The 27,710-nt window shown below is 42.9% G+C and overlaps 1 protein-coding gene across 2 annotated transcripts in view; it reads left to right on the top strand.

Moving 5' to 3' along the window:
- ST6GALNAC5 (ST6 N-acetylgalactosaminide alpha-2,6-sialyltransferase 5) overlaps positions 1-27,710 on the top strand; it is a 214,942-nt gene that overhangs the window by 180,580 nt on the left and 6,652 nt on the right. The window contains exons 3-4 of one of the 2 annotated variants that reach the window (XM_068966578.1): positions 11,159-11,568; positions 20,827-20,934. In XM_068966578.1, the coding sequence (XP_068822679.1) occupies positions 11,159-11,568; positions 20,827-20,934 (518 nt within the window). Of the gene's footprint in view, positions 1-11,158; positions 11,569-20,826; positions 20,935-27,710 lie in introns of those variants that run through there. The other variant, XM_068966579.1, reaches the window with a different exon arrangement.

The raw sequence follows: 27,710 nt of genomic DNA, 5'->3' as shown, positions 1-27,710 counted from the left end.
CTGGAGAAGGCAATGGCACCCCACTCCAGTACTCTTGCCTGGAAAATCCCATGGACAGAGGAGCCTGGAAGGCTGCAGTCCATGGGGTTGCTGAGGGTCAGACATGACTGAGCGACTTCACTTTCACTTTTCACTTTCATTCATTGGAGAAGGAAATGGCAACCCACTCCAGTGTTCTTGCCTGGAGAATGCCAGGGACTGGGGAGCCTGGTGGGCTGGCGTCTATGGGGTTGCAAAGAGTCAGAAACGACTGAAGTGACTTAGCTGCAGCAAGCTACTTGTCATAAGTCTAGATGATAATATCTTTTTACTCCAACACCAAAAGCAAATATAAACAAGTGGGACTCCATCAAACTGAAAAACTGCACAGCAAAGGAAACTATGAACAAAATGAAAACGCAGACTTCCCTGGTGGTACAGTAGATGGACATCCACCTGCCAGTGCAAGCGACCTGCGTTCCATCCCTGCTCCAGGAAGCTTCCACATGCCTCAGAGCAACTAAGCCTGTGTGCCACAACTACCGAGCCTAGGTGTTGCAGTTACTGAAGCCCAAGTACCTAGAGGTTGTGCTCTGCAACAAAATATGCCACCACAATGAAAAGCCTGCACACCATAACTAGACTGTAGCCCCCGCTCTCTGCAAATAGAGAAAGCCTGAGTGAGGCAATGAAGACCAAGCACAACCAAAAAAATAAATAAATAGTTTTCTTAATGAAAAGACAACTTACTGAATGGGGGGAAATATTGGAAATCACATATCTGATTAGGGATTAATATCCAGAATATTTTTTAAAAACTCATACTACTCAATAGCCAAATCAAACAAATTATCCAGCTTAAAAATGGGCAGAGGTCATTATGTTGTACATTTTAAACTTATACAGTGCTATATGCCAATTATATCTCAATAAAACTGGAAGAAAAAATTAGTCAATGATCTCACAGACATTTCTCTGGAGAAGAAATACATATAGCCAACACGTATTGATACATGAAAAGGAGCTCAACATCACTAATCATGAGTTCAGTTCAGTTCACATGCTCAGTTGTGTCCAACTTTTGCAACCCCATGAACCGCAGCACGTCAGGCCTCCCTGTCCATCACCAACTCCCAAAGTTCACCCAAACTGGTGTCCATTGAGTTGGTGATGCCATCCAATCATCTGATGCCCGGTCATCCCCTTCTCCTCCTGCCCTCAATCTTTCCCAGCATCAGGGTCTTTCCAACTGAGTCAGCTCTTCACATCAGGTGGCCAAAATATTGGAGTTTCAGCTTCAACATCAGTCCTTCTGATGAACACTCAGGACTGATCTCCTTTAGGATGGACTGGTTGGATCTTCTTGCAGTCCAAGGGACTCTCAAGAGTGTTCTCCAACACCACAGTTCAAAAGCATCAATTCTTCGGCACTCAGCGTTCTTTATACTACAACTCTCACATCCATACATGACTACTGGAAAAACCATAGCCTTGAATAGACAGACTTTTGTTGGCAAAGTAATGTCTCTGCTATTTAATGTGCTGTCTAGGTTGGTCATAGTTATTCCAAGGAGTAAGCATCTTTTAATTTCATGGCTGCAGTCACCATCTGCAGTAATTTTGGAGCCCCCCAAAAATAGTCTGACACTGTCTCCCCATCTATTTCCCATGAAGTGATGGGACCAGATGCCATGATCTTCGTTTTCTGAATGTTGAGCTTTAAGCCAACTTTGTCACTCTCCTCTTTCACTTTCATCAAGAGGCTTTTTAGTACCTCTTCACTTTCTGCCATAAGGGTGGTGTCATCTGCATATCTGGGGTTATTGATATTTCTCCAGGCAATCTTGATTCCAGCTTGTGTTTCTTCCAGCCCAGCGTTTCTCATGATGTACTCTGAGTATAAGTTAAATAAGCAGGGTGACAATATACAGCCTTGACGTACTCCTTTTCCTATTTGGAACCAGTCTGTTGTTCCATGTCCAATTCTAACTGTTGCTTCCTGACCTCCATAAAGATTTCTCAAGAAATCAGGTCAGGTCATCTGGTATTCTCATTTCTTTAAGAATTTTCCACAGTTTATTGTGATCTCCACAGTCAAAGGCCTTGGCATAGTCAATGAAGCAGAAATAGATGTTTTTCTGGAACTCTCTTGCTTTTTCGATGATCCAGCAGATGTTGGCAATTTGATCTCTGGATCCTCTGCCTTCCTAAAATCAGCTTGAACATATGGAAGTTCAATAAGTTTCAAGTATTGCTGAAGCCTAGCTTGGAGAATTTTGAGCATTACTTTATTAGCATGTGAGATGAGTGCAATTGTGCGGTAGTTTGAGCATTCTTTGGCATTGCCTTTCTTTGGGATTGGAATGAAAACTGACCTTTTCCAGTTCTGTGGCCACTGCTGAATTTTCTAAATTTGCTGGCATATTGAGTGCAGCACTTTCACAGCATCATCTTCCAGGATTTGAAATAGCTCAACTGGAATTCCATCACCTCCACTAGCTTTGTTTGTAGTGATTATCAGTTCAGTTCAGTTCAGTTGCTCAGTCATGTCCGACTCTTTGTGACCCCATGAACTGCAGCACTCCAGGCCTCCCTGTCCATCACCAATGCTCGGAGTTCATTCAAACTCACGTCCATCGAGTCAGTGATTCCATCCAGCCATCTCATCCTCTGTTGTCCCCTTCTCCTCCTGCCCCCAATCCCTCCCAGCATCAGTCTTTTGCAATGAGTCAACTCTTTGCATGAGGTGGCCAAAGTATTGAAGTTTCAGCTTTAGCATCAGTCCTTCCAAAGAAATCCCACGACTGATCTCCTTCAGAATGGACTGGTTGGATCTCCTTGCAGTCCAAGGGACTCTCAAGAGTGTTCTCCAACACCACAGTTCAAAAGCATCAATTCTTTGGGACTCAGCCTTCTTCACAGTCCAACTCTCACATCCATACATGACCACTGGAAAAACCATAGCCTTGACTAGACGGATCTTTGTTGGCAATGTAATATCTCTGCTTTTTAAGATGCTGTCTAGGTTGGTCATAACTTTTCTTCCAAGGAGTAAGCGTCTTTTAATTTCATGGCTGCAGTCACCATCTGCAGTAATTTTGGAGCCCCCCCAAAATAGTCTGACACTGTTTCCCCATCTATTTCCCATGAAGTGATGGAACCAGATGCCATGATCTTCGTTTTCTGAATGTTGAGCTTTAAGACAACTTTGTCACTCTCCTCTTTTACTTTCATCAAGAGGCTTTTGAGTTCCTCTTCACTTTCTGCCATAAGGGTGGTGTCATCTGCATATCTGAGGTTATTGATATTTCTCCAGGCAATCTTGATTCCAGCTTGTGTTTCTTCCAGCCCAGCGTTTCTCATGTTGTTCTCTGAGTATAAGTTAAATAAGCAGGGTGACAATATACAGCCTTGACATACTCCTTTTCCTATTTGGAACCAGTCTGTTGTTGTTCCATGTCCAGTTCTAACTGTTGCTTCCTGACCTGCATATAGGTTTCTCAAGAGGCAAGTCAGATGGTTTGGTATTCCCATCTCTTTCAGAATTGTCCACAGTTTATTGTGATCCCCACAGTCAAAAGCTTTGGCATAGTCAATAAAGCAGAAATAGATGTTTTTCTGGAACTCTCTTGCTTTTTCGATGATCCAGCAGATGCTGACAATTTGATCTCTGGATCCTCTGCCTTTCTAAAACCAGCTTGAACATATGGAAGTTCAATAAGGTTCAAGTATTGCAGAAGCCTGGCTTGGAGAATTTTGAGCATTACTTTACTAGCATGTGAGATGAGTGCAATTGTACTATAGTTTGAGCATTCTTTGGCATTGCCTTTCTTTGGGATTGGAATGAAAACTGACCTTTTCCAGTTCTGTGGCCACTGCTGAGTTTTCCAAATTTGCTGGCACATTGAGTGCAGCACTTTCACAGCATCATCTTTCAGGATTTGAAATAGCTCAACAGGAATTCTATCACCTCCACTATCTTTGTTCATAGTGATGGTTTCTAAGGCCCACTTGACTTCACATTTCAGGATGTCTGTCTCTAGGTGAGTGATCACACCATCGTGATTATCTGGGTCATGAAGATCTTTTTTGTACTGTTCTGTGTAGTCTTGCCAACTCTTCTTAATCATCAGGGAATTACAAATCAAAATCACAATGAGATATCACCTCATACCTGTAAGAAGAATTGTTATCAATAAGATGAAAAATAACATGTATTGGCAGAGATGTGCATCTCTTTAGGATCATGGGAATGTTCTTAAACTAGATCATGGTGATGGTCATAAAACTCTGTAAATATTCTTAAAATCATTGAACTCACAGTTAAAAGTAATGAATTTTATGGTATGTACATTATGTATAAATAAAGTTGTCTAAAGGCATTTAAGTAATAGAATGCAATTCCATTAAAATTAAAAAAGAAACTAATGGGATTTCCTGGGCCTCTCTTTGAAGGCCACCTAATGCTGAAAGTTGTTATGACATGTGCAGGAGAATTCAAATACTTCTCCTTAGAAAATATCAACCTATTTACCCAGACAGACCAGAAAATATTAGACTGGTTACTAGTTGGTAGAATGGTGACACTTAAATACATTAAGCACATTTGTTTCATACTCTTGATGTACCAGGCACTGTGGTAAGTGCTATATGCTTTATCCTTCAGTCATTCATTCAAAAATATTTATTGAACTTATTTTTTATGCTCAGCATTGTTCTTGATGCTGAAGACACAGTATGAGTAAGACAAAGTCCCGCATTTCTTGGAGCTTACATTCTAGTAAGGAGAAAGACATAAACATGTAAACACACAAGGCATAATACAGATTACTTTAGGTGGTTATGTATGAGTTTAAAAATAAGCCTGGATAATGGAGAGAGTCGCAGAAGATGGCAAAGGAGGGCAGTGGAAACTGAGGGCTCAGGGAAGGTCTCTGGCAAAGGAGGGAGTAGATTGAGGTAACATTTGAAGAATATAAAAGTGTCATCATCCAAGGATCGGGAGAAGAGTGTCCTGGGTGGGGAAATAGCTAATATAAATCACATCGGGTCATAGGAAATGGAGAGATGGCAGTGTAATTAACAGAAAGCAGAACAAAGTAGAGGCACCAAACTCCCTGATTTCAACTATATTGCAAAGCCATAGTAGTCAAACAGTGTGGTATTGGCGTCATCTTGGACAGAACTCTCTGTTAATTACATATTAAAAGTCACCTTAGAAGCTTTGTGGATATGGGAACATGGAAGAGGGAAAGAATGAGGAAAGTAAAGAATTAAGAGTGTGCGGCAGGAGCTAAAGAGAGATGATGGTGGCTTTGATGAAGAGGTGGTGAGAAGTGCTAGTATCTGGGACATCTTAGGACAGATCCAATAGGGTTGGATGCTCTGTACAGGGTGGAGAAAGAGGTGTTGAGAATGATCCTTGAATTTTACCTTGAGCAACAAGGTGGAAGGCACACCATTAACTGAAAGGGCAAACTTCTTCGAGATTGACTCTACTATATCCTGATCATGGATGAAGAAACTGGGGCTCGGAGAAGCTAAGCCACTTTGCCCCAGGTTATCCACCTAAGGAATGGGAGAAGAGGTTCAAAGCCAGTGACTCCAAAGACCATATTTTGTCTCTGTTTATTTATTCATTCTGGGGGGCTGTGCTGGGTCTTCACGGCTGTGCCAGGATTTCTCTAGTTGCGGCAGGCAGGGGCTACTCTCCAGTTGTCGTGTGTGGGCTTCTCATTGTGCTGGCTTCTCTTGTTGCAGAGCACAGGCTCTAGGGTGCACAGGCTTAGTTGCCCTGCAACACGTGGGATCTTCCCAGACCAGGAATCAAACCCATGTTCCCTACATTAGCAGCTGGATTCTTAACCACTGGACCACCAGGGAAGTCCCAAAGGCCATATTCTAAACACTGTTTAGTACTAACTCCTGCCCAAAGTGTTCCTTCCTCCTCAGCCAGACAGTGGACAGAAATCATGGAAAGTAGCATTGGGTGGCTAGAGGAGGGCTTCTTGGCTAATGGGTGGGCATGTCATTGAACAAAAGGGAGAGGAGCAACTTGAAGGAGTAACATTTTTCCAGTGAATCATATTAAATAACCAGAGTGCCTTATACCCAGTGTCAGGCTAAACAGAGATTGACAGGTAATAACAGCCCAGTAATTACAAGAAAACCTCAGCTGGAAAAGTGCAGAGATTCTTGAAATACCTGAAGCCATTTAATATATCTTATGTTTGCTCCAGACCAAGAGTCAGCTCCCAAAGCAAGACTGGTCTCATTACCAAACTAATGGACATCATGTTCTGAGGTGCGTTTCTTTCTGCCAAATAAATCAGAATTTTTAAAACTGAAGCCCAAGATAGCCATGCTGCAAATGTTTGCAAGGATATCACGGAGTGTTTCAGGTGTCAAGTTTAATTTGACTTGGCCCGGTCTGTTCTTTTAAGACAGGCTCAGGAGGCATCAGCTGGGTCACAGGGAGAATTCCTTCTGCTCTTGCTCTTTGAGCTGTGACACAAATCAAACCTTGATTTCCTGAACATACTTTCTCAAGCAGGAATTGCCCCTGTCACTATGGCCCAAAGGAGTAAGTTGTGATGAAAGTTGTCATTCTCCCCTATTCCCTCATTGTAGGGTTGTTGGGGTTTTTTTTCCCCCAGGAGTAGGGGATGGAGAGAGAAGTTCATTCACACTTTCATGAGCCCCTAGTAAGTGGCAGCCACTGTCCTAGGAAGTGAAAGTGAAAGTCGCTCAGTCATGTCCAACTCTGTGACCCCATGGACTATACAGTCCATGGAATTCTCTAGGTCAGATTCTAGAGTGGATAGCCGGTCCTTTCTCCAGGGGATGTCCCCAACCCAGGGAAGTCGGCTGATGCCAAATCTTTATATTATCAAAAAGCATAAGTGATAGCAAAAATAAAATGGTAAAGTTGTGTGTGCCCACGTCTGTGTGTGTGTGCATGTGTGTGTGTGATATGTGCACGCTCCCTCAGCTGTTCCCCGCACACTCCTGTGCACTGCACTCCTAGGGCCTGAGCATCAGCGGCCTGGACAAAGGGAAACTCCTCCATGCCTTGCAGACTTTCCTCAGCATTTTTCACCATACAATAGCTCTAATGACCTTGGAATCGAGCTCTTACTGGGGATTAATAACTGGCTGGGTTTAATGGCCCTTACTGTGTCCTGGGCCATTTTCCCAGTCAGCCATTAATTCCAAGCAGTGCCCTGGGCTCTGGCCATTATGACTCTCTGGGCCAAGTGGCTGCCTTGAGGCAAACAGCCCAGCCTCCTTTTCTGCAGACAGAGCTTCCACTGCGCGCTCCCCTGCTTCTCTCCATAGCATTGGTACCTAGGGCTGCAGGCAAATTGTTGGTTAGGGCATCACATGACGTCTTCTTTTTATGTGTGTAGGTTTTCTCAGAGGACAGAGAATCGTAGAGGCTGAGTTTCATTCACTCACTTATCAACTCATCTGTCTATTCAGTAGCAATTGAGTGTTTTTTATGGGTCAGGAAGCAAGAGAGACTTTGGAGTGACCTAATATGGGTGCTCACGTTTCCTACCAGGGTCAGGACACCTCACCAAATGGGGCTTTAAGGAAAATGTCCCCGAGACTCAGGGAGGCTGAATACCGTGAGAAGAAAGAAAGAAAATGATAGGGCTGCAGTGTGTTCACAGGGAGCCACTAACCCTCTTGCATCCTTGGTGCAGGTTTACCTCCCAGGTGTGCCAGCACAGCTCCAAGTTCACTTTCCCAAACTCCTCTGTGTGATTCATCAACTCAGCATCTGGGTGCTTAAGTGAAGACTGTCAATACTCCATCAGGAATCTTAACTCACGAAGGCATGAATATATCCACCTGTTTCATTAAGACACTCAGGATGGTCATGGTCCTGCGACGTGGAGGAGCAAGGCTGTCTCAGAGGTGTTACATTCCAAGAACCTGGGTCCCAAAATCTGTATAGTCATTCCACCTCCCAAGATATCCTTAGTCCCTCTGAATGCAGGAAAGAGACTTCATTTTCTCCTTTGGAAGGGATTCAGCCTTTGGTACATGCTGTCAACTGCAGGAAGTGTAACATTATGTTTAGAACAGTTACTGGCATTTTATTGGCTCCACTTACTGAAAGGCACTTAAGGCATAATTCAGACATCGATTTTTCTGCATTGTTTGGTGCATCTGAGCAACACAAAGAGAGGGTGCTGGTGTCCAAGGTAATCAATATACCTCAGAGCTCAGGCAGGTGGGCATGAGGGAGGGCTTTCTGGGACAGGGTGGTCCCCAGTGTGTTCTTATGGTGCCCAGGTATCACAGAGGGTCTGTATGGCACAGTCAGGAACATTGACCTTCCCTAAAAGGGTCTTCATCTGGCCTCACGTGGGCATAGGAGAAAGAGAGAGAGAGAAGTCCTTGGAATCTTCAGAGGGATTACCAGTTTCACCCATCAAGCAGCTTGTGCTCTGAGAACCACAGTAGAATAATTCATTACAGGGAAAGAGATGCTGGGAACTTCCTTTAGAATTTTTCCCCAGTAAAAATGAGCACAATATCTAGAAATTATAGATCAGACTGGAAAAGTCAGGATTAATACTTCTAGGTGAGTCTGATAAGAAAAAGCAGGTTCCAATGGCCTTGGGGTCCAGTGGAATGAAATCTTACAAAGTGACCTTATCAAGCAAATGGACTGAGTTACACTGTACCTCAGGGGTATATTAAGTGCTCAATGAATGTCTTTTAAATGAATGAACGAATGAATGTCATCTGGCTATTAGCATCTTAGTTGGCCCTCTCTTTGTTTTACGAGTGAGAAAGTTAAGTACCTGATTTGCGGTGAAGTCTGCTTTAGACCCTGGGTCCCCTGACCCTAATCATCATTTGGTAATGTGCTATTTGCAGATGCCCCAGTCATCTTCGTAGAAATGTCTTAAGTGGGCTTCTACATGAGTAGAAATTTCCCAGGATATAAGACTTTTGATGCTAAAACCCAAATAACCCCTAATAAACTGGGTTGTTTTTCCACTCCTCAATATTCTCATTAGTGAAATAGGGGTGATGATGTATCTTTCTTATAGGGTTATTTGAAGAATTAATGCAATTATATAAAAAGCTCATAACAGTGCCTGGCACATAGAGGGCATCCAGAAATATTAACTAATATTAATATTAGTTCATGCTTTCCTTTATGTCCCCTGCTCTGCTCTGCTCCAAATAGCCCCCTTTACTAACACTGAGGCGCACCCCTGCAATGTGTCATATTTTATTGCACATCTTTACTGACCCGCTGCCCGCTACTAAAGTATAAACTGAAGGATTCTGTTTTTCCATTCCATTTGCATTCTTACTGCCCAGCACAGTGCATGTCACCTAAGAGTAGTGAAACTGAAAGTCACTCAGTCGTGTCCGACTCTCTGTGACTCTGCGGACTGTAGCCTGCCAGCCTCCTCTGTCCATGGGGATTCTCCAGACAAGAATACTGGAGCTGTGGCCATTCCCTTCTCCAGGGGATCTTCCCAACCCAGGGATTGAACCTGGGTCTCTTGCATTGCAGGCAGATTCTTTACTGTCTGAGCCACCAGGGAAGCCTCACCTGAGAGTAACTTGATGTCAAATGAATGATGAGAGTTTGCAGTGGTAGAATTGCCATTTCATAAGCCCATGTGTCAATGATTGACTCCGGGTGATCAGTACATACTGACTTGGTATGGACCTACTCTGCTCTCCACTACGCCTGATAATCCCTGAATCAGCCATCACTTAATGAATGACACTGTGCCCGGCCCTATGGTAAGGACTGGGTTGAACTGCATGCAATTTCTATTAATAATTTTGTAGGTCAAATATTGGCAATTTCATATGACTCAAGCTGATACTATGTGTTCCAGCAAAGTGGAATGGTGCATCAATTATCCCCAGTTAAAGATGAGAAAACTGAGACTTGTGGAGGTTAGCGAATGGGCAAGGTCCCAAAGCTAACAGGTGGTAGGGCCGAGTCTGGACCATCCTGTGTGGGTGCCCTGTGCCACTCTGCAGTGAGGGAAGGTGGCCGCCCTTGGGTACTCTTTGTCCGATTCTGAAGACAGAGCCATGGCTCCAGAAACTCCCAGAGTAAAGATACAACTGCTGAATACATGCAGCACAAAATTGGAACCAATTTCCTGGGACTGTGCAAGGAATGGACCCAGTGTGTCCAGTTCAAAGTTAACAGGGAAGGAGGACAGAGTCTCTGGGGAAAATATAATAGAGCAACTGTCCTTCAGAACATTGTTGACTGTCAGTTTCTTGTGCACTTGTTGGCCTTGGCCTCAGGCCCTAATTACATTATCTTCAAACAGCAACTGAGATATTTCTCTTTAAACATGACCAGGGAAATGTATAATGTGGAGGAACATTGCTGTTCAGAAAACACATCAGGGGTTCAGGGTGTTGAAGCGAGCCCTGTCCTTGGTGTTGCCCTGGTGGTGACTGCAGGCCCAGGGCTCCCACAGGGCATGTGTGCACTCGATGAACTTAAGGCTTTCTTCTCATTTCTGAAGGTGGACCAACTCAGTTTCTCACTCTCTCCCTTTAAAATGGGAGAAAGAATCCTAACTGTCATTTCAAAATTATGGCATCTGAAGGGTTACAATTTGCATGTCTTTTCTCCTATGATTTTTAGACGATGCCTATTTAGGAGAAATATATTTGTACAGCATCCAAGAACACTGATATATGCTTAACTTCCAATCAGGTGAGTCAAGAGCATCAAAACCAGCATCAGAGTACATTGTAGTACAGTCTTTTCTTCAGCTTAGGGGTAACTTTGGATTCAGAAAGACCTGAATTTGAAAGCATGACTTCATTACTTGCTAGTTATGTATCTGAGCTTTTTTTTTTTTAATGTCTCTGAGCCTTGGGGTATCATTATCTGTAAAATGGCAGTCACAGCAAGCTTGTTACATTGATAGGACAGTCTGATATGTTAATATCAGTGAAGCCCAGACCCCCATGTTTGACAGGTCACTGCTGGCTCTTTTCCTGGTGTCCAGTGCTCCCTGACACCAGTCTGATGAGGTAATAGCATCAGGGGTATATTTTGGCAAAAGAGGGAGGAGAAAAAAGAGAGGCAGCCCTCAGATGCAGGGAAGTGACCTGCTGGTGCCGAGAGCATTGCCCACTGATGGAGTCCTCCCTCTCCTTCCAGCCCCTGAAAATGCACTGCAGGGACTGCGCCCTGGTGACAAGCTCCGGGCAGCTGCTGCGCAGCAGGCAAGGCGCCCAGATTGACCGGACTGAATGTGTCATTCGCATGAACGATGCCCCCACGCGTGGCTACGGGCGGGACGTGGGCAACCGCACCAGCCTGCGGGTCATCGCGCATTCCAGCATTCAGCGGATCCTCCGCAACCGCCATGACCTGCTCAACGTCAGCCAGGGCACCGTGTTCATCTTCTGGGGCCCCAGCAGCTACATGCGTCGCGACGGCAAGGGCCAGGTCTACAACAACCTGCAGCTGCTGAGCCAGGTGCTGCCCCGGCTGAAGGCCTTCATGATCACGCGCCGCAAGATGCTGCAGTTCGACGAGCTCTTCAAGCGCGAGACAGGCAAAGACAGGTACGGAGGCGAGGGCAAGAGGCGGCACGGGGGCGGACTAGGGCGAGCAAACGCTCTCCCTGGCTGGCCAGCTCACCAAGAGCGAAGCTTTTTTTTTTTAATGCTTATGTCAGATAAGCTTCTTTTTCTTTAAATTTGTAATCATTTTTTTTAATTGAAGTATACTTCATTTACAATGTTGTAGTTTCAGGTGTATAGCAAAGCAATTCAGTTATATGTGTCCTCACTCCTGTCTGACTCTTCACAACCCCAGGGACTGTAGCACTGAGGTTCTACTGTCCATGGGATTTTCCAGGCAAGAATACTGGAGTGGGGAGCCATTTCCTACTCCAGGGGATCTTCCTGACCCAGGGATTGAACCCACGCTCTCAAGTCTCCTGCCTTGGTAGGCAGATTTTTTTACCACAGAGCCACTTGGGAAGCCCAATTCAGTTTGGTGTATATATGTGTATATATATATAGAGAGAAAGAGAACATATATATGTATGTATGTATATGGAGAATATATATGTTTGTGTATATATATATATGGAGAATAACTGTATATAATTTTATATATATATTATATGTATGCTGCTGCTGCTGCTAAGTCGCTTCAGTCGTGTCCGACCCTGTGCGACCCCATAGATGGAAGCCCACCAGGCTCCCCCATCCCCAGGTTTCTCCAGGCAAGAACACTGGAGTGGGTTGCCATTTCCTTCCCCAGTGCATGAAAGTGAAAAGTGAAAGTGAAGTCGCTCAGTCATATCCGACTCCTAGCGACCCCATGGACCACAGCCCACCAGGCTCCTCCACCCATGGGATTTTCCAGGCAAGAGTACTGGAGTGGGGCCATTGCCATCTTGTCACAGTTGCTGCTGCTGCTGCTGCTAAGTCGCTTCAGTCGTGTCCGACCCTGTGCGACCCCATAGACGGCAGCCCACCAGGCTCCCCCGTCCCTGGGATTCTCCAGGCAAGAACACTGGAGTGGGTTGCCATTTTTATACTTATGTGTAATATAAACTTTCTCAGATTCTTTCCTGTTATAGGTTATTACAAGATATTGAATATAGTTCCCTGTGCGGTAGTGTAAGTCCTTGTTGTTTATATGTTTTATATATAGGAGTGGTTAATTCCAAACTCCTAATTTATCTTTTTCCCTCACTACCCCTTTTGGTAGTTTTTATTCTAAATCTGTGAGTCTGTCTCTGTTTTGTAAATAAGTTTATTCATAGTTTTTTTTTTAATTCCACATGTAAATGATATCATATGATATTTGTCTTTCTCTGATTTACTTTGCTTAATATGACAAGCTCTAGGTTCACCCATGTTGCTGCCAAGGGAATTATTTATTCTTTCTAAAAACTCTTGCTTAAGGCTTTTTGTTATGGACCTGCTGCTCATGCTGTGGACAGAGTTCATCTGTAGGGTCCTCCTGGAGACTGGACTGTTTAAGTTGAATTTATAGGCAAAGGGAAGAGAGTATTTGTGTGGATAATTCAGGGCCATATCGCTACTTTGGAAGAAGAGGTGACACTGCTGCTGGCTTACATTGGTAGTGAGCGCAAGATAATAGGTTTCTTGCATTTTATTTCCTCATGTGAACACTAACCAAAAAGAAGTACATAGGGTTGTTTTTCTCTTCAAAGACAAATATGTATTCAGTCAACAGATATTCTTAGTGCCTGCTATTTCACTGCACCTGATATGGGAAATACATATAGTCAAAAATAGGGCAGATGTAGAACCTGCCCTCAGGAATATAGTCTTCTAGGTTGGGCAGATATTCACCAAGTAGTGGCCAAAGTGCTAGGTCTTGTGAGGGGAAGAAAATGGTCCTCTGACCTGTGGGACAGGGAGACGGGCTGTAGTCTAGGGCAAGGCTTACCAAACTGTTAGTTACAGATCCGTGATGGGACACGAAATGCATGCAGTGAGTCACTATAAGATTTTTTTAATATAATAGAAAGAATGGAATAGATGTAATAAAAGACAATTTCAGCATTCATTCCCCACAGTAAGTAAGGAAAAGTATTATTTCATGAAATAAAATTTGTTTCAGTTTTACACATAAAAATATACATATACAGAGACATCTTTTTGATGTGATAAGATCATTCTAGAAGTAGATAGGGATAATGATGGCCTAACTGTGAATATACTAAAAAGCACTAAATTACGTGCTTTAGAAAACTATGAAGTGAAAACCATGTATAATACATGTGAGCACATACTCTCAATCACGATGTAAAATGTATTTCTTACTGTAAGTCCAAACCTTTTGAAAAGCACTGGTCTAGAAGATGAGGATCTGCTGGAAAGATTTTCTCCCAAAGATGTATTTAAGCGGAGGCCAAGGTCAATAAGTATTTATCCAGGTAGAGAATAACCTGAGAAGCAGAGAGAAAAGTGCCCTTATGGGTATGAGAAGGTGAGAAGTGAGAAGACTTGCAGGGGGTTGGAGAAGAGTCTCAGTGACTGTTGGCAGGAGGACTGGTGGTGAGGTGGCATGGTGGGCATCTGGAGAGTAGGCAGAGACAAAGGGTGAGGAATTGGCTAAATCTCAGTGAAGAAAAAGACAGTTACAGGTATTGAAAGGAATAATGCGGTGTACACAGTGAGCAGTGCGGTGTCCAAACACACAGCTCTGGGTTGGAATTTTGACTCTGTCCCTCACTAGTTGCATAGTCTAGGACAAAATAGCTAACCTTTTAGTAACTTCACATGTGAAAAGCACACAGTGATTAGGCTTCATAGGACTGGTCTAATGATTAAATTTTACTCATTTCCTCAATTCTAAACACATGTACTTTTATAATTAATACACATTTAATGATATAACTTACCCCTTTCCTAACAAAAACCATTCTTGAGCCAATTTCTGGTAAATAAAGAATTTGTTGTTGTTCAGTCATTAAGTCATGTTCAACTGTTTGTGACCCAATGGACTACAGCACAACAGGCTTCCCTGTCCTCCACTATCTCCCAGAGTTTGCTCAAGTTCAAGTAAATTGAGTCAATGATGCTATCCAACCATCTCATCCTCTGCCACCCTCTTTTCCTTTGCCTTCAATTTTGCCCAGCATCAGGGTCTTTTCCAATGAGTCAGCTCTTCACATCAGGTGGCCAAAGTATTGGAGCTTCAGCTTTAGCATCAGTCTTTCTAACGAATGTTGCTGTTCAGTCACTCAGTCATGTCCGATGAATTGCGACCCCATGGACTGCAGCACACTAGGCCTCCCTGTCCTTCCAATGAATATTCAGGGTTAATTTCCTTTAGGATAGACTACATTGATCTCCTTGCAGTCCAAGGGATTCTCAAGAGTCTTCTCTAGCACCACAATTCAAAAGCATCAATTCTTCAGAGCTCAGCCTTTTTTTATGGTCCAACTCTCAAATCCGTATATGACTACTGGAAAAACCATAGCTTTGACTATATGGACCTTTGTTGGCAAAGTGATGTCTTTGATTTTTAATACATTGTCTAGGTTTGTCATAGCTTTCCTTCCGGGAAGCAAGTGTCTTCTAATTTCATGGCTGCACTCACCACCCTCAGTGATTTTGGAGCCCAAGAAATAAAGAATAGGAAGTACTAAATCCTTTGGGCTACCTTAAGCAACTCATTATGGAGAACAGTCTTAAAGAAAAAATAGAGCTCACTATCCCCAAATTCTTTGTTGGGAAGAGCTTTCTTTTTAAATCCTGGAAATCTTTGTGATCATTGGAGGGCTGGTCAGGCAAGAGTAAGTATGATTTCTGATGGAATGAGAAGAGCAGGATCCAGCTGCTGGCACTGTGGCCTCCTTCCATGGAGGTCCAGGTGACTAATTCCATGGTTAGCCCAGTCAGTAGATCACACATAGGATCTTGTGAAATCCAGTCATTCATTATCTTTTAAAAACCACAAATAAGACAGACTGTTGCTCATTTGTATGAGTTCTTTAACCAAAAGAGCATTTTATAAGAGAAGGAGAATGAAGGAAGTTATTTACAGTTTCAGTTTTTGTGTTTGGAAAATTCAAAATAAGTAAAAACACTCTCTTCAATAGAAAACACTTCTCTTTTGAGTTTAATGGTTGTTTGCTAGATTTAAGTGTTCCTGAAACACTGCTGCAGTGTTAGCTATATCAAATAATTATGCATTGCTCTGGATCTTCTTGGGGTTTCCCAGGTGGTGCTAGAGGTAAAGAACCTTCCTGCCAATGCTGGAGACATACAAGAGACACACAAGACACACAGGTTCAATCCCGCGTCGAAGGATTGGGTCGGAGGATTCCCTGCAGGAGATCATGGCAACCCACTCCAGAATTCTTGCCGGGAGAATCCCATGGACAGAAAAGCCTGGTGGGCTGTAGACCATAGAGTTGCAAATAGTCAAACGTGACTGAAGCAACTTAGCCTGCACATATGCTGGATCTTCTTAAGGGATTAAGTTGATAACTTCGAGATTAGTCATTCCCTCCTGATTCTCCTCAGACCTCTAGGAAACAATCTCACATAAAGACATGACCCACTCACCAAATTCATTAAATTCTGACCAGTGAAAACCTTTTTTGTAGTATGCAAGAAGTAAGGGTTTTAGAAAAGGCAGAGGAACCAGAGATCAAATTGCCAACATCCACTGGATCATGGAAAAAGCAAGAGAGTTCCAGAAAAACATCTATTTCTGCTTTATTGACTATGCCAAAGCCTTTGACTGTGTGGCTCACAATAAACTGTGGAAAATTCTGAAAGAGATGGGAATACCAGACCACCTAACCTGCCTCTTGAGAAATCTGTATGCAGGTCAAGAAGCAACAGTTAGAACTGAACATGGAACAACAGACTGGTTCCAAATAGGAAAAGGAGTACATCAAGGCTGTATATTGTCACCTTGCTTATTTAACTTCTATGCAGAGTACATCATGAAAAACGCTGGACTGGAAGAAACACAAGCTGGAATCAAGATTGCTGGGAGAAATATCAGTAACCTCAGATATGCAAATGACACCACCCTTATGGCAGAAAGTGAAGAGGAACTCAAAAGCCTTTTGATGAAAGTGAAAGAGGAGAGTGAAAAAGTTGGCTTAAAGCTCAACATTCAGAAAAGTAAGATCATGGCATCTGGTCCCATCACTCCATGGGAAATAGATGGAGAAACAGTGGAAACAGTGTCAGACTTTATTTTTGGGGGCTCCGATATCACTGCAGATGGTGATTGCGGCCATGAAATTAAAAAACGCTTACTCCTTGGAAGAAAAGTTATCACCAACCTAGACAGCATATTCAAAAGCAGAGACATTATTTTGCCGACTAAGGTCCATCTAGTCAAGGCTATGGTTTTACCAGTGGTCATGTATGGATGTGAGAGTTGGACTGTGAAGAAGGCTGAGCGCCGAAGAATTGATGCTTTTGAACTGGGATGTTGGAGAAGACTCTTGAGAGTCCCTTGGACTGCAAGGAGATCCAACCCGTCCATTCTGAAGGAGATCAGCCCTGGGATTTCTTTGGAAGGAATGATGCTAAAGCGGAAACTCCAGTACTTTGGCCACCTCATGTGAAGAGTTGACTCATTGGAAAAGACTCTGATGCTGGGAGGGATTGGGGGCAGGAGAAGAAGGGGATGACAGAGGATGAGATGGCTGGATGTCATCACTGACTCGATGGATGTGAGTCTGAGTGAACTCCGGGAGTTGGTGATGGATAGGGAGGCCTGGCGTGCTGTGATTCATGGGGTCGCAAAGAGTCGGACACGACTGAGCAACTGAACTGAACTGAACTGAACTGAAGGGTTTTCCAGGTGGCTCAGTGGTTAAGAATCCACCTGCCAACGCAGGAGACACAGGTTTGATCCCTGATCTGGAAAGAAGAGCAACTAAGCCTGTGTGCCACAGTTACTGAGCCCGGGCTATAGAGCCTGGGAACTGAAACTACTGAGCCCACACATCGGTCACAACAATTGAGCGCATGCTCTGCAACGAAAGAAGTCATAGCAATGAGAAGCCCAAGCACCACAATTAGAGAGTAGCCCCTGCTCTCTCCAACTAGAGAAAAGCCTGTGCAGCCACAAAGACCCAGCAGAGCCAAAAATAAATAAATAAATATTTTTTAAGTATACTTAAAAAAAGAAGCTGATCTTGTACTGACTCAATATTCTTATGTGTCCATATTCTTAATTTGTAGTGTACCCCAAGCTGAAAGAACAAAGTCAGAAACAGCCCTTCAGGGCAAAACTATTTCTGTAAACTAAAACGCAAAACATTTAGTGTCTAACAGTATTGCCTGTATTATGCTTTTTTTTAAACCTAACACAGTAGGATGGATTAAAGATACACTTAGTATGGATTATCTGATTTTGCACATCTCATGATCCAGACATTCATTTCAGGCTAATATTTTGAAGAAATGGGATAATTCAGTAGATTCTGGTTTATGGAAGTTTCACCCTACTTAAAAGTAAAGGAAAAAGTGGCTCAGAAACAATCTGCAATTAAGAAGCATGACAAATGACATAGATGGCCAAGCGGTATTCTTTGATATTAGAAAGTAACTATACTTGAAAATAACTTTATAATTGAATAAGGGTACATTAGGAAAATATGATTCAGAACCAATATTATAGTAATTAGATAAAAGAAGCATAAATGAAATAACTGCAGGAAGAATATTTCCATAGAGATTATAAATGAGATTCTGGTGGAGCAGAAAGGCCTTTAATTGTAATTTAGTGTGCACTATAGAATTATCAGCTCAGTGTGTTACTTCATCATATAAAAGAATATCTGATCATTTTCCCTAATAAGCACATGACAGCTCTTCATATTCCTTCATTACAGCTGATTAAGTGTAAAAACAGTAGATATTCCTTTGCTGGAGAAAGAGTTTGAATCATTTTAGACAGACAGTGCAGGGCAGCTGAATGTCTGTAGCATGTGATCTTTAAGGCTATTATTTTGCAGGTCTGGGGAATTTTAAGTGGCACTTTAAAGGAATCTTCATCTTGGTTTCTTTAGTCCTCCATTTTGTATTCTCCCCATTTTTACCCATTAAACCTTTTACTGTAGAGTCCCATCCTCCTATATTTCAGACTGTGGCTTGTGATTTCTACTACCTCACACAAAAGAAAGCCAAAATTGTGGGGAAGTTTCTGCCACTGGGAAAAAGCCCTCTTGGTGTTTCCTACAACTTGAAATCATAGAGACACAGATGTGATTCCTGGATCAGGAATCTGTGGATACCAATAAGCTGTCATTCTCTTCCTGGGCCCCACATTCTCCTGCTTATTCACTGACCTAGTTTAAGTCTAGAACAACTGGCCATCTCAAGGTCACAGCCTTGGTGAAGACGAGGCATGGCACGGCCTTCCCTTCCCCTCCCCCATTCAGCTCTGCTACCCCCTCAGTCCCAGAGGCCTTAGGAGTACATAGTCCTGGTGAGAAAGAAGTGGGATCGTTAACACCTGTGTAGACTGGAGGTCCCAGAATTTTCTGATTACTTCCCTAACTACTGATGATGGATTCTACATAGAGCCAGTAGCCGTCTTAGAAGGATATCAGTTTCTTTGTGTGTGTTAAAAAGCACTGAGAGTAATGGCTGAATTATTTACTTCATTTGCTCCCACCTAGCAATCAAGAGAGGAGGAAGGGATCTTGATGTATCAACATACCAGACTTTATACTTCTTATGATGTTGTCTCTCTTAGTCTTTGAAATTACAAGTTGCTCAGGAAGAAAGAGCTTCCCATGCCTGCTTTCTGGATAAGAAATCAAGGCTCAAAGAATAGTAGTAACCTGCCTCAGGTCATTCAGCTGGTAAATGATAGAAACTAGTAAGATACAAATCTGTGTTATTTCCATCTTGAGAATCTTTTAAATGTACTTCCTGGGATATTACTGGATCAGGATACAATAGATGGAAAATAAAAATGAGTAAAGGGATTAAGAAGTAGAAAGTTGAAGCCATGAGCTCAGGAATGACTAAATTACCCAGTCCTGTCAAGTATGTGATAAAACAAAAGACTTCTTAAAACACCTTTTTTGATTGTTATTCCTTATGTGAAATGGAGATAATGCAAACTGCTTAACAAAAACTCTTCCTCCTTAAAGAGGGGTATTATGTAGTGCCAGTAGAAAAGCTTTTCTGCAGCTCCACTATTCATACCACATATGGTGCTATGGCTGGGCAAAGTCAGGCAGTCTGACCTTGGGGATAAGGTTTTAAAACTGGCTAATGAGGCCTACAATAAGCACTGGGGAAAAAAATAAAAACAGCAATCCCCAAAGAATTGAAATTAATATCCACAGCAGCATAGCATGGTGGACCAAGTCATCCTCACAGGTCAACTGAGACCTTGATGGTATGTCTCCACAGTTACCCTTGGACTCAGCATGTGGTTAGAGCTCAACACAGATGTTTGAATGGGTAAATGAATGAATGCTGAAACCCACCAATGCAATCCTTATGTTCTGTCAAATTTTGGTTCTTCTAATAAAAATTTTCATAGGGCTCTGACTCTTTTGATGGAAAATAAAGCAAATAATTAAACAGAAGCATTCCTGTGTCTTCTTCCTCTGATCATTAGTTCCTTCCTAAATGAATGGACTTCTTTTAAGGAAAGACATTCAGTCAAGATTTGGGTGTCATAGTCTAGTTAAAGGCAAGCTTCTACCCTACAACTATTTGATTGATCAATCAATCAGTTGGTAGATAAAAACAACTGTATTTATTCATTTTAATAATCTCTTCATTATCCACCCCACTTGGAGAAAAAAGAATATTTATAGCTAGTCAAATATTCTAGTTAAAAAAGACTTGACACATGAGGATTGTAGTCTTACAAGAAATTGAGTGGTGGGACTTCCCAGGTGGTCCAGTGGTTAAAATCCACCTTCCAATACAGGGGACATGGGTCCTATCCCTGGCTGTGAAATGAAGATCCCACAAACCATGGGGCAACCAAGCCCTCATGCCACAAGTAAGATCTAATGCAGCGAAATAAATAGATAAATAAATATTTTTTAAAAAAGAAATTGGTAATAACTTGCACATAAACATTGATCATGACTACGTAGAAGTCCCCTAAGAACCCACCATAATGGAACATTGACATCATTTACCATTGTATCATGGAATATGGTGGTATTGGTAACATATTGCTATCTGGCAAAGTTCTGGCTGTTTATCAAATGGAGAGAGAGAGTGTGTATGTATATCGTCATCCTTGTTCCAGATAAGATTTAAGATGGAAGGAGTATAATGATTACTTTACCAGCTTGCAGACTAAACTATTGTTCCTTCCAGGAAGATCTCCAACACTTGGCTCAGCACTGGCTGGTTCACAATGACAATAGCCCTGGAACTCTGTGACAGGATCAATGTTTATGGCATGGTGCCCCCAGACTTCTGCAGGTAGGATTTATTCTGCACACATAATTCATCAGCAGTGTTATGCAGTGTTTATAAATATCTGATTCCAAATATCAACCATGAGACATGTCTTACTGTCTTCTTGAAGCAATTAATTAACATGTCCCAAGTCCTGGTTCTAGAAACAACAAACAGCATTTAATTATGTGATATAAAATATTGAAAGTTTTCTGTTTGTGCTGCTGTAGAATTAATCCATCTTGTGGGCTTCATTTATCCTCTGAATATTTATCAACCAAAAGTAATGCAATAATTGGTATAATATTAACAATGAACGGCATTAAGAAATATGTTTTATTCTCATTTGAAAGGAATGTGGTAATTTTTTAATGAATTAAAGAGGGCAATTTCTTTGACAGTAAGGCCTGTTTTCTAAAATTAAAATATTCCTCTGAGTCTCTTTCCCTTTCCACATCAGCAGCCTCAGTTTGTGCTTCTAAGACCAAAAGCGCAGGCATAATTATTTTGATGTATCGCTTTGAAGGAAACATACATCTCTGTTGCTACCTTAAGTTACCTCCTGGCATGTGCCCAGACAGAGTTTGGTATGTACTCAGAGATGCACTGAGAGACATTTGGGGCCTGATTTGTGGAAGCCTGACTGAAAATCCACCTGTAATCTAGAGGAGTGGTGCCAATAAATTCAGAAAGTTTCCTAGTTCTCAGGCATGCCTGCTGACCTGCACATGGACTCAGTTCTGATCTTCAAATGGTAAAACCTAGGGTAGGAGGGCATTCTCAACTTGTTCATTAAAATTTATACTCACTGATATCTTCATGTGGGGCTGATGGCTCAGTGGTAAAGAATATGCAATGCACGAGACACAGGAGACACAGTTCTATCCCTGGGTCAGGAAGATCCCCTGGAGGAGGACCGAGCAACCCACTCTGGTAGTCTTGCCTGGATAATCCCGTGGACAGAGGAACCTGGCAGGTTACAACCCAGGGTCACAGATCAGACATGACCTAGCAATTGAGCAGGCATGCCTGCATACCTTCATGTGTTTTAAACCTAACAGCTTCTCAAAGGCCATGAATCTTTAGATAAAATCTACAATTGGGAGGTTAGATGCATGGATGATTAAGCATGATGAAGTAGACATCATGCCATTACCACTTTGCCACTTCCCTCCCATCCTTTTTAACCCAAAGACAACACAGCAGCAGTACTAAGGTATATGCAACAGTCAGGTCACAGAGAGGGAAAGACATGGATAGAACAGGCCTGTGAAATCTTCTTGGACTCATGAATCCCCAGGGAAGACCTAATGTAGTAAGGAAGGATACAGAGTCTGTACTCAGATGGCACAGGTTCAAAGCCCAGCCCCGCCACTTACTAACCTAGTGTGACCTCGAGCAGGTCACTCAATCTCTCTGTATCTCAGCTTCCTTGCCATTAGAAGTGGATGTGATGATAGTAATAGATGCTGCCTCATAGGTTTGTTGGGAAGATCTCCTGGAGGAGGGCATGGCAGCCCACTCCAGTATTCTTGCCTGAAGAATCCTAGACAAGAATACTGGAGTGGGCAGGAATACTGGACAGAGGAGCCTGGTGGGCTATAATCCATAGGGTTGCAAAGAGTCAGACATGACTGAAGAGACTTAGCACACATGCATGCACATAGGGTGGTGGGTGAATTAAATAAGCGAATACACATAAGTGCTTGGAGCAGCGCCTAGTACATGACCAGAGTGAGCGTGGACCCTCACGCTGTTCCTCACCACTTCATGCACTGGCTTTGTTTCCCCCTTTAACGACCTCCATGCAAAAAGTTAGGTTGGATGGTGTCAAAAAAACCAAACTGCCTCCTCAAACCAACAGGCCAGCAAAGGCAGTGGCAGCAACCCCTTTGGGCATGCCAAGACCATCAAAGCTGATGGTTAGATGGCAGATATAATTATGTAATATTGCCATTAAGCTGCCAGAAAGAAAGAGTATAAATAAATTGAAATGTTAATGACTTAAAGTGTTCAAGGAAATATTCCATTTATTATGGAAAACAAATGAAAGGTAAGTTAACTTGTCATTTCTCTTACTCAGAGTTAGTTCATCACAACCTAGCGCTCGTGGGATGGGAGCAATTTCTGGAATGACACTAGTAAGGAAGTCCAGATACTGCCCATGCACCGGATGGAACTGCCACCCGCTCAGAATTTCTGTCCCTCAGTCACCATCCCAGAGGTACCATAGGTATTCTCACAAGATGCTTTTGGCAAAAATTCTTCAGGAGGATCCCTACCCCGAGTGTCTTTCTGGGGAAACTGGAGAGGTCTGCTGGGTGTCTTCTGGTGCAGAGGGTTAGGCTGGAGATAGCATCCTCTTCAGTCCCAATGCCTGTTTAGAAAGGAAAAGAAGGGAAAGACCAGGAGCAGCACAGACTAATCCCAAGTTACTTTCCTCTTCGTGCCCTGGACACCTGGGTTGAACCACCAGGCACCCAGGTCCCAAATGGTGGAGGCTCATCTGCAAGATGGGGATGAGAAAACAACAATAAGTGAATGGGCCATGGTGAGGATTAAGTGAGATCATGGATGTAGAATGTTTGACACAGTGCCTAACACAGGGAAGATTATCACTATCATTCATGTTATTAATACATTATACTATAAGAGATACAAACTGTTAATAATTATTAATATTATCTTAAGGACTCAGGAGTTTCCCAGAAAGGTACAAGGAATTTTGAGGGTGTTCAAAGAATAGGCCACAGCTCTTGCTTTCTAAAGGGTTACAATAAGCCTCATTTGCCAGGAAATCTAACACAGCAGAGCCACTTGTAGTTAAATGTCTCTTGCAAACAACATCTGCCACCAAAGAATGAAAATGCAACTTATAAGCTAATCCTGCTACTGGCCTGACCATTCCCCGTTTTATCCTGATTTTGAAAGAAGCTAAGAACTCTAAGGCTAACAGAGTATGTGTATCATGAGTTCTAGGACTTACAAAAGTAAAATATCACAGGAAAGGTGAGATAGCAGGCCTATGCTGGTTGAGCCCACCAGAATATAAACACCTAGAGGGCAGAGACTTTTGTGTGTTGAGATCACTGTTGGAGCCATGGTACACAGGACAGTAGATAGGTACCATCCTGGCCTATAGCAGATGCTTCATACATACCAAGTGGATAATGGCCCTGCCCATTGTCTCTCATGCTGTAGTAAAAGGGTATTTAATGGGTGAACATAAGCCATTTCTGCCTCTCAGAAGCTATGTGACCCTGAGAAAGTTATTGAGCCTCACTGAGCCTTCGTTACTTTGGGCAAGTTACTTTGACTGTCTACCTCAAGCCTTAGTTTCTATGTCTGAATGATGACAGTAGTACTTACCTCCAGGGTTTATGTGATAATCCCATGAGATAATAGATGAGAAAGGCATGGCACAGCCTTGGTGTATGCTAAGCATGGATAAACCTACCAAGTGAAAGGATTCGCTCATCTGCACTTGTGGATACCCACGAGTACATTTTAAGAAGCTGTTCAGTGAGTGCTAATTAGTCAGTGGGAAGGACCTGGCTCCTGGAAAGGGAAGGCATTGCAAGCATGTTCAGTTGTGCCCGACTCTTTACGACCCCATGGACTGTAGCCAGCCAGGCTCCTCTGTCCGTGGGATTTTCCAAGCAAGAATACTGGAGTGGGTTGCCATTTCCTTCTCCAGGGGATCTTCAGACCCAGGGATCAAACCCATGTCTCTTGCGTTGCAGGTGGGTTCTTTACCAATGAGCCACCAGGGAAGGCCCTCACACACTTCTAAAGAGAATCTGATCATCACTTTCTCATTGCCAAGGAAACTGAGGCACAGAAAGACTAAAGATTGGACTAATTCTGCAGTCATTTCCATCAGCTTAGCATGGCAGTGACCCAAAGGGAATCAATGTCGCTTGCTGAATGCTGGGACATATAGGGAGGGAGTGGGGTAGGACAGGGAGTAGAGGCCTAAATTATATCCTACGGAGCAGACAGCTGAGGAAACCCACGAGTGCCTGCCTTCTAAGAAGTGTGCGTAGATTATCCCTTACAGGCCTAGAGCTGTCATTGTCTTCCAGTTCTCCTGCAGGTCTGGCCTTCTCACCCCTCCCACCCAGAGGGGCCTGACTTACTTCCAGAGAAAGTAAATCCCAAGGACAGAGCAACCTGGTGGGCTATGTCCATGGAGTCATAAAGAGTCGGATACAATTGAACACCCCCATAATGCCTTCCCTTTCCAGCAGCCAGGCCCTCCCCACAGACCGATTGACATTTATTGGCCAGAAAACTTCTAGTAGCCACTTCTAGTATTTCAGGTGCATGGACTCCTTGGGGAGAATAATAACCCTATGTTCATATTTAAAATCACAAATGGAGGCAATGAATGTGTAAATGACCATGTTGGCAGATGAAGGACATGTTATTCAAAACCTGGCAGTATCTAACACTGGTTAAAAATCACGTGACTGGTGTGCAACCGTTTCCTCCTTAGTTTGGTGCCACTGTAGCCTGCTCTCTCCAACTCTGGTCTCTTTCCTCTAGATAACCATCAAATCTGACTCTGTCACCAAAACCACTCAGTTGGGTCCCCACAGTTTTTAGAACAGTGTTCACACTCCCTAGCTGAGCACACAAGCCCTCAGGACCTACCCTCTGCAGCCGCTTTAGTCTCATCTCCTGGCTTCTTCAGTGAAGGCTCAGTGGGTAAAGAATCTGTCTGCAGTGGAGGAGACTTGGATTCGATCTCTGGGTTGGGAAGATTCCCTAGAGGAGGCAATGGCACCCCATTCCAGTATTCTTGCCTGAAAACTCCCATGGACAGAGAAGCCTGGTGGGTTACAGCACATCCACAGGGTCACAAAGAGTCAGACACAACTGAACAACTAAGCACACACACATCTCTATTCCCAGACTGATTTTAGCCACAATGAGGAGCTTAAGAAGGAGCTCACCTTGTGCACACCTGTCCCTTTGCCCTTATCTTGGAATGTCCATCCCCTCATCCTTAATCTGGCTCATTGCTACTAGTTTTTCATTGTAGTATTAATAGCTGATATTTTTCTACACATACCAAGTGCTGGCCCTATGCTTACTGTGAATACATGTGCCATTTCATTGAACCTTGATGATAATCCCAGGAGGTGAACATTTTACATATGAAGCTTGAGGACACGAAACAGCTCCCAAAGTTGTGGGGCAGGAAAGTGATGGAGCTGCGATTTGAATTCAGGTCTCCAGGACTCAAAAGGCAAAACTCTTAATATCTCACTCCAGTGCTTCAGAGATCCTCCTCCTCCAAGCTTTCATTGACTTCCTGTCTGGGTCAGACCTCACCTAGGCCCCTCCTTGGGCCTCTGCCACCTCCTCCTCTGCTCACCTCACTGGGTGACACATTCATCTTCTTCATCAGCCCGTGATCTCCTTAAGGGAAGGGGTCCTATCTCAAGCCACGTTTGTATCTCCAGTTCTTGCCACTTTTTCTGGCACATAGTGTGTATTCAGTATTGATTAACTCAGTGAATAAATAAAAACCTTTCTTTCCCTGGCAGTGTTTAGGAGACTAATTCTACATTTATTCCAAGATCAAAAGTGCCAGGTGAGTGAAGAGTATAATTAACCAGTGGCAAATTCAGATTTCAAGGATCCAAAGAAGTCACTGGTAGCCACCTGTATCATTCTCAGCCAAGGCCAGCACTGGTCCTCAGAGAGAGGTTCAGGCATGAGGCATCAGTCTATTCTGCCTCTATCACTCCGACTGCAGGCTCATCAGTGTTCAGAAAGCTGGAGAAAATTAATGTCATGTCTCACCAGAGACAGCCTCAAAATATATTATTATGTGGATGTGGACCTTTAAATCATGCCATATCCATATAGGAAGGCAAATCCATTCTCTCTAGATGGACTATAAATTGCAATGAAAAAGATCTGTTATCATTGCTTTCCAAACTAAGTTATGGTGAGTATTTTTAATCCCATTTTCCATTGTAAATTATTTGTGATAATAATGGGCCAAGAATTTAAATTCTACCTAGTAATCTTATTTCTGATCGTACTTAACACATTACCAAGTTTACAACTCTCTGTTACCCATCATTTCTTGAGTATTAATTAGCAGAGTAATGACTCAGAGTGATCACTGTCATGGAACTAAATTAATATCTCATCCATAATGTGAAGGACATCTCAAAGGTATCATGAATATCAGAGAGTTGATTCTGCTAGAGTTATTAGCTAGTGAACATTAATAAAGCTGCCAGCGTAACAGGGCAAGTTCCTACCTGGCAACAGTCCACCATGTAGATGCTTACAGAGGATGGGTATGGCATCTAATGCATCCATGTGGTTCACATTTTACGAAGTGAACTTAAAATCAATTGTTGCATTTTTCATAGATGTTTAATTTTTCCATAATTTTTTCTTTGATCTCTGCTATAATTTGACCAAATCTTACTGGTCACTGGGTGTTCTCATTACCTTCCTCTGTCCCGTGGGTGCAATGTTTCTGAGGTGCCTGAGTGGTTGGTAGTGGATACAGGGTTCAAATGACTCATTTGTACCCTTTGATCCATGAAGGGTGGACAGCTACAGGCTCTCAGTGTTTCCTGTGCCCCAGAAACACAAGTATTATTCCACTGGCTTCTACCACTTTAGGTGTGCAGCAGTTTCCTTCCAAAAGGGGCTGTAAGACAAGAAATCGAGGCAACAGAATGAAGGTGTCTCACGGGGCCTCACAGGCCTGGAGGTGTATGAGAAGGCCTGTTAGGGGAACACTTTCTTCTGAATGCTCTATAGTA

Source organism: Capricornis sumatraensis, chromosome 2 (assembly GCF_032405125.1).
Source record: "Capricornis sumatraensis isolate serow.1 chromosome 2, serow.2, whole genome shotgun sequence".
In the NCBI taxonomy this organism is placed as follows: Eukaryota; Metazoa; Chordata; class Mammalia; order Artiodactyla; family Bovidae; genus Capricornis; species Capricornis sumatraensis.
This window is presented reverse-complemented; position numbering and strand designations above follow the sequence as displayed.